Source organism: Triplophysa rosa, linkage group LG8, assembly GCF_024868665.1.
Source record: "Triplophysa rosa linkage group LG8, Trosa_1v2, whole genome shotgun sequence".
Lineage (NCBI taxonomy): Eukaryota > Metazoa > Chordata > Actinopteri > Cypriniformes > Nemacheilidae > Triplophysa > Triplophysa rosa.
In genome coordinates this window covers 27,212,370-27,227,182 of record NC_079897.1, presented here as the reverse complement: position 1 = coordinate 27,227,182, position 14,813 = coordinate 27,212,370, and the positions used below count along the sequence as shown (strand labels likewise).

Here is a 14,813-nt window from a genome sequence, read left to right as displayed (position 1 = left end):
GGTCAATCCTCCACGTGCTGCCCTGACGGGTGGGTCACTATCACTATAAAGTGCCTTTGAGACCCCAAAATAAAAACCCATTTAATTTCATATTTCTTGTATTAAGAAGACCCTAGGCCGTTAGAAATATGTGTTGATCAAGCTCCCACATTTTGTATTATTTCACTGCAAGCAGACACTGTACGCGGAGACCACAAAAGATGCCCACCCTGTCATGGACAAATTCAAAGTAGAATAAATTAAAACATATCAACATCAAAACACCTACTGATTCCAATATTGCCAAATAAGTTCATATCATCCTCTCATGTAAAGCATCTATTATATTATATTATGAATTATAACTGTTTTATTATATGATATTTGTTGGTGGCAGGGTGGACAATGACAGGGTGGACACACATTTGTGTCTAAAGTTAGCATTTAATAAACATATGTTGTGATTCACTGTTGAAGCTGACTGTGCACTGTTTAAAATATATATTTTGAATTTCTGAAAAGTTATTATATTAATTCATATTTTACTATGAAAGGGTGGACATGTTAAACTTGACAACATCCAACTACAAACACAATATGATGAAAATTGTGAAATATGAGTATAGATATTTACTGGCAGCAGATGTTTTAAGTCAGCAGCTATTTGCACTAAGTGTAAATAGCAGCATTTCTTAGCGATATGATATTTACACTAACCAAAAATAGCTGTAGGGCCTATTTTCTTTGGATTAAGTAGAAATAGTAGTTAGATGCGTTTTACTTATAAATAGTGGCAGATAACGTTACTATTTGCACCTCAGTATTGTTATGCATTATGCAATAATAACAGACAGTAAATCATTATTCATAAAAATTATTAAAATGATGGGAATTTATTGAGATATTAAAGCCCTATACCTACCCCTAACCCTAAAGTTTATGAATAAAAATGAATTTTAAGTCTTAAATCAATTTTATTGAAAACAAATGCCTTTATGATCTGTAAAGTAATAAAAAAGGTTAAAGAAGGTTTTCAACCCCGGTCTCCCATGCCACGCTATACAGACTTTACACTTTACGCCACTCGAGTCGCTGTTTAAATGGTGTCAATCTTACACGTTCTCTATTCCAATCACATATTGATGGGCGGAGCTAGTGTAAATAGTCTCTGCCAACAAGGCGGGTTATTTGTAGTCAGGGAAAATAGACACTACCATGTTTTAACCTCCAATGAGGAAAGGCAAAAAGGGGGAAGTCAATGAGTACATCAGTTGATTTCTTAAAGGGGCATTCACCCAAAGGGTGGAAAGCATTTTCAGGGACACATGCAAAATGATTAATATTATCATGAAAATAGAATATAAATTATCAAAAAAATCAAATAACTTGTTGGGGACAATAATACATTTTATGCCATTTATTCACTTATTACACTCAATGAAGTTAGCTTAGCACTGTGGGACATGCCAAAATCACACATATTCAGTCAAAGAAGATGGCATAAAATGAGAAAACTTTTTTTCAAGATTTTTCTTATTGTAGTTGTATGTGTGTGTATATTTGGTGTATATTTATAATGAAACCTCAAAAGGTCATTGTCCTGCATTATGTTCATGATGGCACAGTGATTCTGATGAGGACACCAAAGGCACCTTATAGTGATAATGACCCGGGTACTAGATAAGACTTTACAAAAACATCCAACGTGATTTGAGGAAACTCATTTTCTAACCCAGAGCATTGGTGTGCAGTGTGTGAAGCAAGTTCAAAATCCCAACAACATCCATTGGCTGTACCTCTAACTCATCCTGACAACCTCCTGGAGAGATCAGGCCCTGAAGAGTAAAGTTCTCTCAAGCTTTGTCCTTCCAAATATGTGCAGACTGTTCAGAGGACCTTGCTACTGGCGTCTTGTAACTATGCCACAGGGTTGTTATCATATGAAAGCAATGGATATGAGCTCACTGAGTGTTGAGAAGCTTGAAAAACTCCATCGGATCGAGAACTCCAACCTTACAGATGATGATTCTCTTTCAGCTGGGGACAGCGGCTAGACGTCCCACATCCACTCTTATTATAGCTGTATGCAGAAATGCATACTCGTTTAAAAGGTCCAAAAGTTCTCTCAGAGTTTGGAAAATGTGCTTTCTCCTTGTATGCCCCCCGGGCTTGGAATGTTCTGCAAAGTACTGTCAAATTAGAGTCTCTGCCATCTCTGGGTACTTTTAAACGTCTTCTGTTTTAAAAGAGTCTTGTACGTGTTTTGCTTGATCTTACCTTTAGTCTTGTATTGTAATTGATTGTGGATATAACTTCATGTGCGGCCATCTTGACCAGAGGCCTCATTTATAACCGTTGCGTACGCACAAAACATGCCCTGAAAGAGGCGTACGCCACTTCCCACGCAAAAGATAGGATTTATAAAAACAAACTTGACGGAAAAATGTGCGCACCTGCACGCAAACTCTGACCCATGCGTACGCACATTCTGGAGACAAATGGTGAGTTAGTGAACTTAGATTGCAGAAACTAAGATTGATAAAAACGCTTATAAGCATTATGCCTCACACACATTTTATTTGACCTCATATCCGTTAAAGATCCATATTATCACGAAGATTAAATCTGCAGAGTTATTTGCGCTTGAGTGATAATTGTTTCATGCACCTTCTTGTAAAATCCAACTCAAATCTAAAATAAAAATTCAATGTAAATATTTAATCAGCGCTGTCTCACCAACACACTATGAGCGCATGAGGAGGAGATGATCCGACTGAACAGGGACAGCATCAAATATGATCACTGCAGAACACAGGGTAAATAAATATATTTTCCTTAAATACTGTGCATAATCATCGAATGTCAAAGTCTGGAAATACAGCCATTAAGCTCTCGCACAATCGTTTCTCTTTATGTTCTCGTTATCAGTCCTAACTATCATAACAAAACCGGAATGAAGAAACATTCGTCTTTTACAATGATGTCTTCAAATGTTATCTCAGGTGAAGGACACCACTAACGGGGTGTTAATGATCAGTCTAAATGCTGTAAACATTTAAATGCTGCAGAGACCTTCTTTGGCTTTAATATAATTATAATTATTATTAATAATTATAACAATTATTAATTTGGAAATCTCAGTGAATCTCATGTGTGGCCATTTGTGATTTCGTTACGGAGATAAAGGATGGGATCGGGGTTTTACATCATTTTTTGTTATATTTCTATGGCATCTGATAGCGGTTTGACCAGGAAACGGTGTACGCCCATTATGGTGCGTGACGTCATGCTTAACAAGCGGATTGGATGACAGGCTTATTAATATACGAATCAGTATTCATGAGGTGCTTTGCATTGACTATTTATGGGTAAAAATGGGCGTGTACAGGGCGGGATATGAGGCTGATTCACGTACGCACACTTGCAGGTGATCTGTGATTTATAAAGCCAATATTGCTTACAGGTGTGCGTACGCACGGTTTTATAAATCGGATTATTTTTTGGGCGTACGCTATTTTTGGTTTTCGGGCGCACGTACACTTTTAGGAAGGATCCTACACACAGTTTTATAAATGAGGCCCCAGGTCTCCCTGGAAGAAGAGACTGTAAAGTCTCAATGGGATCTTTCCTTGCTAAATAAAGGCTAAATAAAATGCTAACCTCAGGAGTGCTCTAGGAGTAATATGCTGTTCATAGCTGTGTTCAGAGGACAACGACATGTCAGACTGCCCACCTGTGCGACAGGACCATCAAGCAATGAAACGAGGCCACTCAAAGCAACCTTTGTGCCATAGTAACACTCCAGTCCACAACCAAACCATCAGAAATTGTGCAGCTCTGCGTAGGAGGGGTTTACTGCAGTGAAATAGATTGAAGCCGCACAAATGAAACCAGTCTTTGTGGTATCAAAAGAAAATCAAAGTAAGACTGCTGCAGTCAATAGGATTCAATGACTGTGTTTCAATCTAACCATGTCACACATTGCTGTGGTAATGAATATCCTTACAGAAGACGAATCTCTGCAATAAGCCTCAATGGTCACTTGTTTTTTGTTCACTATTGGCTGATGGCATGATGGCATGATGCAGAACATAGAAGCATACCGTCATGATCCCTTCCAGGAGGCCAGAGTCGGGTTTTGGGGGAATCTGTCTCTCAAGAGACCACTTCTCCACGACGGAGGCCACCTGAGGATTTTCAACGTTCAGGATGCGGAAGCCGGTCATATTGACACCACAGAAGCGATATGGCTCCAAGTTTATGGCCATGAGATCCTGGAGGCAGAGAAAGAGAGAGGATGTCATTTAACCAGCCCCAATCCCGCTGGCGGAGACGCTTCTCGTCGCTTTGTTCCCTAATAAAAGCAGCAGACAGACAGAAGGGTAAAAAGAAGACAGAGAGAGGGAAATAAAAGAGATTAAGGGTAATACCATGCATTCCCAGGCCGCCTGGGTACAGCCAGATGAAGCATTGCAGGACGCATGCAGACCTCTGTGCCAGCGTGTATGATATCAGATTGAAACACTTATTTCCTCTGTAATCCAGCGTTCATTGCTCCTATCCGCTGAAGTCAACCGTAAACACTTCACACGGCTCTGAATGCCAACCTGTCACTGAAATGTATCGCCATGGCTGAGCATTCGCCCATTTTGAACAGTGTGGCTTGTTAAAAATGCACATTTTCAGTGCAACGATGTGCGACCAAATCCGCAAGAAAACGAAATTGCTGGTGTGTAAAATGGCATTAAGATTAAGCGCAAGATCTTTTCAGTTAGGGTCAGAGCGAGATGGCAAGACGAGGAATGGCCAAATGAGCAAGCCGGCGGTCACTGAAAGAGCTTCTGCTGAGTGTAATTAATGCTGGAGAACAAAAGCCACACACACTATACTACACAACACTACACGCACCAGCACACATATTGCCAAACACAATAACATGTTGGGTAGGTGGGAGCAGCAGCAGCGGAGAGCTCTGCTGCCACATAATAGACTGTTTCATTAACACCCCGTGGGGCTGCCAGAAGAGATGCACGTGCCCTCGGAAACGGCACTTTATCCAACCAGAACAGCAATGGTTTCAGCTGAAATGTCATTTTTTCAGGTTTGAAGTCTACGGCTTCTTTCCATCTTATGTTTTTCAAGACCTATTGTAGTTGGAATTTTGTATCAAATATAATTGAAGTAAGGGCTAATTATGCAGTTTGCTTATCACAATATGGTGAGAGTAACATCATGTGAATCCCAATTACCTAAATCATTATTGTCACAATGACCCAACAGCAAGGAAAATAAAGAACTAGGTAACATTTGTTCATTTCTGCACAGCAGAATCATTGATGTTGTTTTACATACAGCGCGTGCCTCGTCTCACCACATTTACTGAAAGCAAGCATCCACCATCACACAGGGCACGCTTGGGAAGATGTCAGTCTGAATTTGGAAAACCACTGGAATTCATGGGGCCCTGAGATCAAATTATAAGAGTAATCCCCAAACCTATTCATCCAGCCACATTTGCAGGATTTGGTTCATTGATCTAGAAATAAACAATATAGTGACTTCTACAGTCAGAACAGTGGTTCGTTTAAAAAAATGTTTGCTTTGACATTTCACAATGCTATAATAATAATATGGCAGGTTAAAGGGACAGAGTAGCGAGGAAGGCGGGACGAGAGCCGTGGGGCAGGAAGGCGGGGCACCGGTCCCGCATGCCTCGCGGGGGAGCTCGGGAGCATAAGAGGACGAGCGACAGGACTGCCGACGAGAGAGGACCGGGCCCGGATATTAGTTAAGTTTTGTTTAAGTTTGTTTATGTTCGTATTGCCGGCAGTCGTCCGCGAGGGGCTGCCGGCTTGTTACTTTTGTGTTTATGTTTGTGTGGCCGGCAGTCATCCGTGAGGGGCTGCTGGCCTGTTTTATTGCTGTTTATTGTTTATTTATTTTGAATTAAAATGTTTGATTGTTAGCCGGTTCCCGCCTCCTTCCTTCCCGTTTTTTGAGTTTATTACATTGGTGCCGAAACCCGGGAGGAAAGAGGGACATGTTGTCAAAGAGTCCCCTGAGGGGGATCGCGGTGCCGAAGAGCCTCGGGCAGCCACTCGTGGACATCCCTCGTCCGCGCTGCCCGAGGCGGTGGTGATGGAGCGTGTGCCCGGGTGGGGCGAAGACCTCGCGCCGTGTCCTGGGTCGAGGTGGGGTGGCTGCCGTCCGCGAGGGAGCTGAGAGGTCAGCCCCGCTTGCCAAGGGCCGGAGCCTGCTACCGTCCACCGGATCGGGGAGGAGCAGGAAGCGGGGGACCTACTACCGGTTTCCCTCAGGCAAAGGAGCCACCGCCGGCTGCCAGGACATGAGGACCTCGCTTCCGTGCCCCTGGGTCTGAGGTGGGGTGACTGCCTTCCGGGAGGGAGCGGAGGAGTCAGCCCCGCTTGCAGTGGGCCGGAGCCTGCTGCCGTCTGCCGTACAGGGGAGAAGCAGGAAGTGGGGGACTTCCTGCCGTCATCAGCTGGAGGAGACATCGCCGGCCGCCAGGGGGCAGAGGAGGGGCGAGGGAGCATCCAGTACCACCGCATGGCACCGCGAGGAAGAGCCTCTCGGCTGGTTGAGGACTGAGCGACAGCGTGTCGGGGAACCGGACAATTTTTTTTTCATCTCTACCCTCTCTTGTCCCTGTTGCTCGTGGTGCTCCCAGCTCCGTTCTCTTGTCTCGTAGGTGCATACCCCCAGGCACTGGGGCTCTCAAGGGGGGGACCCCCAGGGGGGAGTAAGCACTAGCACGGTGGTACCCCCCGGCCTGTGAGGGGCGATGGGGGTATGTAGCGAGGAAGGTGGGACGAGAACCATGGGCAGGAAGGCGGGGCCGGTGGCATGAGTGATAATGAGCATCAGCTGTACGCGCACCGGTCCCGCATGCCTCACGGGGGAGCTCGGGAGCATAAGAGGACGAGCGACAGGACTGCCGACGAGAGAGGACCAGGCCCGGAAATGCTAAGTTTTGTTTATGTGTTTATGTGATGAAAATGAATGTCATCAGTTACTCACCCTCTTGTCATGTCAAACCTGTATGACTTTCTTTCTTCTGCAGAACACAAAAAAAGATATTTTGAAGAATGTCGTTGATCGAACAGCGGTGGCAGCCATTGACTTCTATTGTATGGAAACAAAAACAATGCAAGTGAATTGCTGCCATCGCTGTTCTGTCAACAACATCTTTCAAAATATCTTCTTCAAAATATTTCTAAATATATTTCTATGTTCAATATATAGCCATATATTGTCAAATGCATAATTTGCTGTATATTGAAAAATATTAGCACCAGCTTCCAATATACGGAAATGTACTATGTAATATATTGCATTATATTTTGCAGTATATTCCCATATATTTTGTTTCCGTTAGGGTTTTCCCCTTCCGCTGTCCTCAAAACAGACAGAGCTGCCACATGCCCAAGGCCCTCTGTGTGTTCTAGATAAAGTGCAAAGTGTGGCCAGGATCTGGGCACTTACAAGTCCACTACCTGATTCCTGAAAGGGTTAGTGGAAACTTTGGACTCATGAATGAGAGTTTTCCAGAGAGCCATTGCAAGCCCCCAATCCTCTTGATGGAAGAGAGCACATTCAGAAGGGCCAGCGTCAATAAGAGGCCACTGAGCTCAACTGACTCTGGCCTAAGCAATAGTATCTCTAAACTGAGAGTGGTAATCTAATTAGGTCTTCCATAGACCATCCACAGGCCAGACGTGGAGATTCAAGAGGTCTGGCCATAGGTGCCAAGTCATGCCCTACCCTTGAGAAGGAAGGTTCTTCCTCAGGGGTTGCTTTATGAGTGTGAGCTCTGAGAACCAATTCTCCTTGCAATAGGACTTGCTGGGGGGACACATATTTGCACAGACGCTGTGGCCAGCAGTACGCCACGGCATTCATGAAGAAGGAAGCCTCGGATAGGGAACACCACAGGGGACAGTGGGAGGGCTACTGAGAAAGTGTTGTACATTGGTCTCATCTGTGTGTAGCTGAGTGTACAATAAGCCTAGTCACTTGATGGTTACTATACAGAAACACCTTTTAAAGACGTGTTAAAATAATTTTTAATCAAGTGTTTGCTTTTACAAGAGACGAGATGCTCAAACAAAGGAAGATACAACCCAGTTGTTAGTACCACGGGGCCGCCGGGAAATGCTTTTCCAGGCGGCACATTGTAATCCTTTAGCGGGGCATTTAGGACAAACCACGACACTAAATCGCATCATGGCCAGATTCTTTTGGCCGGGCATTCACGAGAACGTACGCAGGTGGTGCGCCTCGTGCCGTGAATGTCAGCTGGTAAACCCTCCGGCCACCCCAAAAGCGCCATTGTGCCCATTACCGCTAATGCAGGTCCCCTTCGATAGAATTGGAATGGACCTCATCGGGCCATTAGAGCGGTCAGCGAGAGGACATCGATTTGCATTAGTCTTGGTGGATTATGCAACCCGATATCCTGAGGCAGTGCCGCTCCACAGCATCTCCGCTAAGAGTGTGGCGGAGGCACTGTTTCACGTCATCTCCCGCGTGGGGATCCCCAAGGAGATCCTCAAGGATCAAGGCACGGCGTTCATGTTGCGCACGATATGCGAGCTTTATGAATTATTGAGCATTAAATCGGTCCGTACCAGCGTCTTCCACCCTCAAACAGACAGGCTGGTAGAAAGGTTTAATCGCACGTTAAAAACCATGATTCGTACGTTCGTACACGAGGACGCCAAAAATTGGGATAGATGGTTAGAACCCCTCTTATTCGCTGTGCGAGAGGTCCCACAAGCCTCCACGGGGTTTTCCCCCTTTGAGCTTCTCTTTGGACGCCAACCCCGAGGGGTTTTGGACATCCTGAGAGAGACTTGGGAGAACGGACCCTCCAGCAGCAAGAACGAAATTCAACATGTCCTGGACCTGAGAACAAAACTCCATACACTGGGGTGGCTATCTATGGAGAATTTGTTACAGGCCCAGGGTAAACAGAGCCGGCTGTATAACAGGGGAACCAACCTCCGGAAATTTTCACCGGGAGAAAAAGTGCTTGTATTACTCCCCACCTCGAGTTCCAAATTACTAGCAAAGTGGCAAGGGCCGTTTAAGGTCACACGGCAAGTGGGAGATCTTGATTATGAAGTAGTATGGTCAGATAGGAGCGGGGCACGTCAAATTTACCACCTCAATCTCCTTAAAAAATGGCAGGAGGTGGAACCAGTGATGCTGGCGACGGTAATTAGTGGAGAGGATGATCTGGGACCAGAAGCGAATATAAAACCACAATCACTCGCTCTGGCTCTGGAAGGAGATCATCTCTCCCTCCCAGCTCACGGACATAGCCAGGTTGCAAGCGGAATTTGCAGACGTGTTCTCGCCCCTACCTGGAAGCACGAAACTCATTCAGCACCATATCGAGACGGTGCCGGGCGTAGTAGTTCGTAGCCGGCCCTATCGTATACCTGAGCACAAGAAAAATGTGGTTCAGACGGAATTAGCGGCAATGCTCAAGATGGGGGTAATAGAAGAATCCAACAGTGACTGGGCGAGCCCGATAGTTTTGGTTTCCAAGACGGACGGCTCAGTCAGGTTCTGTGTGGTACCGCAAAGTGAACGCGGTATCGAAGTTCGATGCCTATCCAATGCCACGGGTCGACGAATTACTGGACCGGCTATGCACGGCTCGTTTTTATTCGACATTGGACTTAACGAAAGGGTACTGGCAGATCCCCCTATCGCCATTATCTAAGGAAAAAACAGCCTTCACCACGCCGTTCGGATTACACCAATTCGTGACACTTCCGTTCGGCTTGTTCGGAGTGCCGGCCACCTTTCAGCGCCTCATGGACCGTATCCTCTGACCCCATACGGCATATGCCACTGCTTATCTAGATGATATCATCATTTATAGCAACGACTGGCAGTGGCATATCCAACACTTGAGGGCGGTCCTGGGAGCGCTGAGGGCGGCCGGTCTCACGGCCAACCCGAAGAAGTGCGCGGTTGGGCGGGTGGAGGTTAGGTATCTGGGCTTCCACTTGGGACACGGACAAGTGCGGCCCCAAATTAATAAGACCGCAACCATTGCGACCTGCCCGAGTCCCAAGACCAAAAAGGAGGTAAGACAGTTCCTGGGGCTGGCGGGATATTACAGACATTTTGTGCCCAAATATTCGGACATCACCAGCCCGCTGACTGATCTTACTAAAAAGGAGGCACCAGATCCGGTCCAATGGACGGAGCAGTGCCAGCAGGCATTTTCCCAAGTGAAGGCTGCCCTGTGTGGTGGGCCGCTCTTACACTCTCCTGACTTTTCTCTCCCTTTCTTGTTGCAGACTGACGCGTCGGACAGAGGGCTGGGTGCCGTCCTGGCACAGGAGGTGGGGGGTGAGGAACGGCCGGTGCTGTACATTAGCCGCAAGCTATCAAAGAGAGAGACTAAGTACAGCACCATCGAAAAAGAGTGTTTGGCCATCAGATGGGCCGTTCTCACCCTTAGATACTACCTCCTGGGCCGGGAATTCACCCTCTGTTCGGACCACGCTCCCCTGCAGTGGCTCCACAGCATGAAAGATACCAACGCCAGGATCACCCGTTGGTATCTGGCTCTACAGCCTTTTAAGTTTCAGGTGGTCCACAGGCCGGGTGGAAAAATGGTTGTAGCCGACTTCCTCTCCAGGAATGGGGGGGGGCTGCAGGCCGGACGGCTCCCCAGCCTGAGGCAGGCGGTGGGGGTATGTGGCGAGGGGGGCGTGGTTTAGCGAGGTCTGCGGCAGGAGAGAGAGTCAGGAGATGAGCGGTAAGTGAGTAGAGTAAATGCAAACATCCAACACCTGTGTCTTATTCCAGTAAGGGCGCGGGGAGATGATATATAAAGACCCAAGAAGCACACAACAGAGAGAGAGAGAAGGACTGAACATGGGCTGCCACGACCACAGAACCTCTCTGTAGAGAAAGAAGGACTTTGCTGGATTATTATCTTCTCGAACCGGGCTGAAGGAAAAGCCATGGATTTATATGTTGTATGAATTGACTTTTGATTTCTTGTGTGGCAAAGCAATAAAGCTAGCGTCAGTACCGCCAACCTCGTCCTCTTCCTTCCTTATCATAGCGAACCAGCTACAACGACGTTCTGTTGATTTGAGGCGGAGGGAAAGATTAACATTTACACCGGCCCGCCAGAAACTCCATTAAGGCTGAAGTGAAATTGCTATTGCAGACTGAATACAAAGCTCATCTACAATTAAAAGCTATTCATTAAAGAACAAAGTGGAAGTAGCACAAGAAGGAATGAGATTGAAGTTGCGGTACATTACCAGAGTGGTGAAGATGTAGTGATAGTACTCTGTCATCATTCCCATCATCTGGGCCTGTGGGAAGACAAAACCATGAGAAGGGTCAGTATGTCATGTTACAGTCATTTGCGATGTTTGTGCCGGCAAACACAGCAATGTTTAACAAATGAGATTGCATCAGAACCGCCAGCAGCCGCTCCAGTCAGTTTGATCTATTGTGTTTTGTCATGTCGTACGGCACAGCGGAGGACTCCTGCTGGCATTCCCTTGGTAATAAGGCCACTTAACGGAAAGGTTCACACTCATTTACTCATTTCAAACCTCGGTTACTTTTTGTGGAGTACAAAACGAGTTCTTCCACATACAAAATAAGTGGATGTTGAATACCTTTTTTTTGTTGTTGCTGAAAATCTCAGCAGTAGCTCTCAGACTGTGCACATCTGCATTTTTTTTGGTAAAGGAGACACACAGCAACGAATGGTGTTTGGCGTGATGTGCATGTTTTTGCAGCACATTTAAACATTTCTAAAGAAGACATGTGAAAGGTGTGGCACATGAGGGTTTTGATGGGCGGGAGGGTGTTCCCTTAATCAAATATAGTGACTTTTCTCTATATTGGCCACACCCTCTGCCAATCAATTCCTCTCAATCTTCATTCAGAAATCCCCAGCTGCTTTAATCATGCCATCCGTCACGCAGAAACTCAAGGTTACGCTAAACTCTTCCCTTCCTCCAGACCGCAATCATTCAGGTTTGTTCAGAAGTCTGAAGCGATTTCATTTTACACAAAGGGCTGCACACACACACAAGCCTCTTAAAGACTTCTGGGACTTAGTGTCCAGGGTATTTCTCATTGGCCTGAGGGACGGCCAGAGGTTCAGCTGAGGCTGACAGCGAGGAAACAGTCTCAGACAGGTTGTAGACAGCTGACCGCAGGTCTAAGCTTATTAAGAGCCCTGAGAGCACACAGAGCGACACAACATGAGATCAGATGTCAAGCAATATAGCCTTCAGTTAAACCTGCTGAGGTGAACACATGCTGAAACTTGCTCTTCATTAGAGAACAAAAATCAGACCTGCAAACTAATCACTGATGTGACACATGTACATGACATTTACACAACATGTATTCATTTGGCAGACGCTTTTATCCAAAGCCACTTACATCGCATTATACTGTACGTTTGTGTTGGAGTATGTGCTATCCCTATCCCTTTTATCCCTATCCAACCCATGACCTTGACGTTGCTAGCGCCACGCTCTAACCACTGAGCCACAGGAAAGCATGAATGATAATTCATGATATAATTCATACTATCCATAGATTCAGGGATAAGTTCACCCAAATATGAAACTTCTCTCATAGTTTCCTCACCCACATCTAATTCTGAGTTTGATTTCAGTTATTGATTTCATCTTACGTAGACCATATTAAAGATATCAAGATATCGAGGTCATAAATGTTGAACGGTTTTATATAGAACCCAGTAAAACATAACTTTAGCTGGGTTTTCACAGGCAGGGTCACAATTTTCATATGTGGACTAAACTATTCCTTTAAGCATCAAATAAATTTTTGGGAGCCACTGAACCTCTTCGAATGACAGCCAAATCTGCATGATGCCTAAAGCAAAACGTACATGCCTAAGGTTTCACTTAAAACCTCCCAAAAGTAACTTAGCAGACAGCAGAAGTCTTGTTTTCACAGAGCGTGAACTCACTTGTTTGAGGATCTGTGCTGCCATTGTGTGGCTACAGTCGAAGATAATGCGAAACTCGCGGCTTCTTTTCATTTCCTTGAGCAGAGGTCTGGTGTCCGTGGTATCCAGAGGGAGCTGTCTGATCTTCAGTCTGATGTTGTATCTGGACGGAGCCATTATTAACTCCTGAAGCCGGATCAATCCTGCACCAGAAGAGCTCTGTCAGTCACTCATGAAAATAAGAGTTTCAAAAACGCATAACTGTCCTAGATTATATAAGTATAACTGAAGTTCGTTTTATTAATCATACTTAACCCATTTAATCCCAACATTTTCCCAGAGATGACACGTGTGAATTTGTCTGGTATTCAACAAGCTATTAAACAATCCAACCCAAAATGGGTTTAATGTCTGGCCACAAATGTGACTTATAGAAGAATACAGGGCGTCAAGGTCTATCTATGGTGTTAATGCATCTACAAACAGACAAGCCTCCAGCAGTTAACAGGGTTAAATAGTTGAAATAAGTGTTTTATTCCGTTAACAAAGAAATAAACATTGACTGGATCAGTTTCAAAATGGACTAAATGACAGTTCTATGCAACAGTGTGGCACAAATCATTTGATAAAATGATGTCAAAATGACATAACTCAAAGGAAACTGGAAAGCAATTATTGTACACTTGAAATAAACTGAAACATATAATAAATGAGACACTGGACAACAAAACCAGTCTTATGGGTCATTTTTTTTAAATAAAAAAAAAAAAAAAAAAAAAAAAAAAAATAAAAAAAATTACAATAAAAAAAAGATAAATAAGAAAAGAAAAAAATTAGAAAAAAAATTAAAAAAAAAGAAAAAAAAAAAAAAATCTAAATATTGAGAAAATCTCCTTGAGAGTCCTTAGAGATGCATATTAGTAATGAAGGGAAATAAATGAACGCTCTCTATTGGCTCACCGCTGTAAAGACGTTATGGAGGGTAGATGAACCCGAAAGCTGAAATTCTAAACTTTACATAGACACCAAACGTGAGTGGGTATTGAGCGGGCAGCAGAAGTGTTTCCCGCCATTTTTATAAACGGTTTTACTGCAACCACTCACAACAATAAAGTTTTGATATATTTACAGCAGGAAATTTACAAAATATCTTTACTTAATTTCCAGACAGATAGGAAGGGATGGATGGATAGATTTTTAATAAAAAGTTTCATTTCTTGCTCAAAGCTAACAACAACACTTTTAGAGCCAGTGTTGCTAGCTTTCTTTGTTTTCAAACAAACTTAACATTGTAAATGTAGTTTACTGTGTTTGTACTATTTATATGATGGGATTGTTACAATACAAACATGACCCTGCATGCACAAGACAGTATTTAAAGCTAATACTTATTTGTTTTTTTCTAACCCTTAGAATACTTCGTAATGCTTTGATAGAGTACATCTGCATCAAAAGACTAAAAGAGTACTAAAAGTGTAGAGCAAATATACTTGGATATACTTAATATACTTACTTATTTTTGTACTATATTTGTGTTTAAGTCAATTATACTTACATTTAAATATAGTTTTGAGAAAAACATAAGTAGACCATATACTTTCTTATTTTTTATGCTTAAAGAAGTTTACTTACAGCAACTTTTGTTATTTACAGTATTATGTGGTTTATTTGTAAGGAAATATGAAGTTATGACTATAGGCCATGAGCTGATGTACCCCGGACCACACACACAGTGGTTTTGTTTGTTTGAGCAGCGTGACACGGGTTACACCAATTGTGTGACAAAATCAGACACTTTGTTTTGAATACAATTACATATTTGTCGGTGGCGCTAGCA

The 14,813-nt window shown here is 44.0% G+C and overlaps 1 protein-coding gene across 1 annotated transcript in view; it reads right to left on the bottom strand.

Moving 5' to 3' along the window:
- Positions 1-14,813, bottom strand: part of grik3 (glutamate ionotropic receptor kainate type subunit 3) — a 110,975-nt gene that overhangs the window by 53,919 nt on the left and 42,243 nt on the right. The window contains exons 4-6 of the mRNA XM_057339242.1: positions 12,998-13,179; positions 11,298-11,351; positions 4,083-4,253 (exon numbers count right to left, since the gene is read on the bottom strand). Of these exons, the coding sequence (XP_057195225.1) occupies positions 4,083-4,253; positions 11,298-11,351; positions 12,998-13,179 (407 nt within the window). The remainder of the gene's footprint in view (positions 1-4,082; positions 4,254-11,297; positions 11,352-12,997; positions 13,180-14,813) is intronic.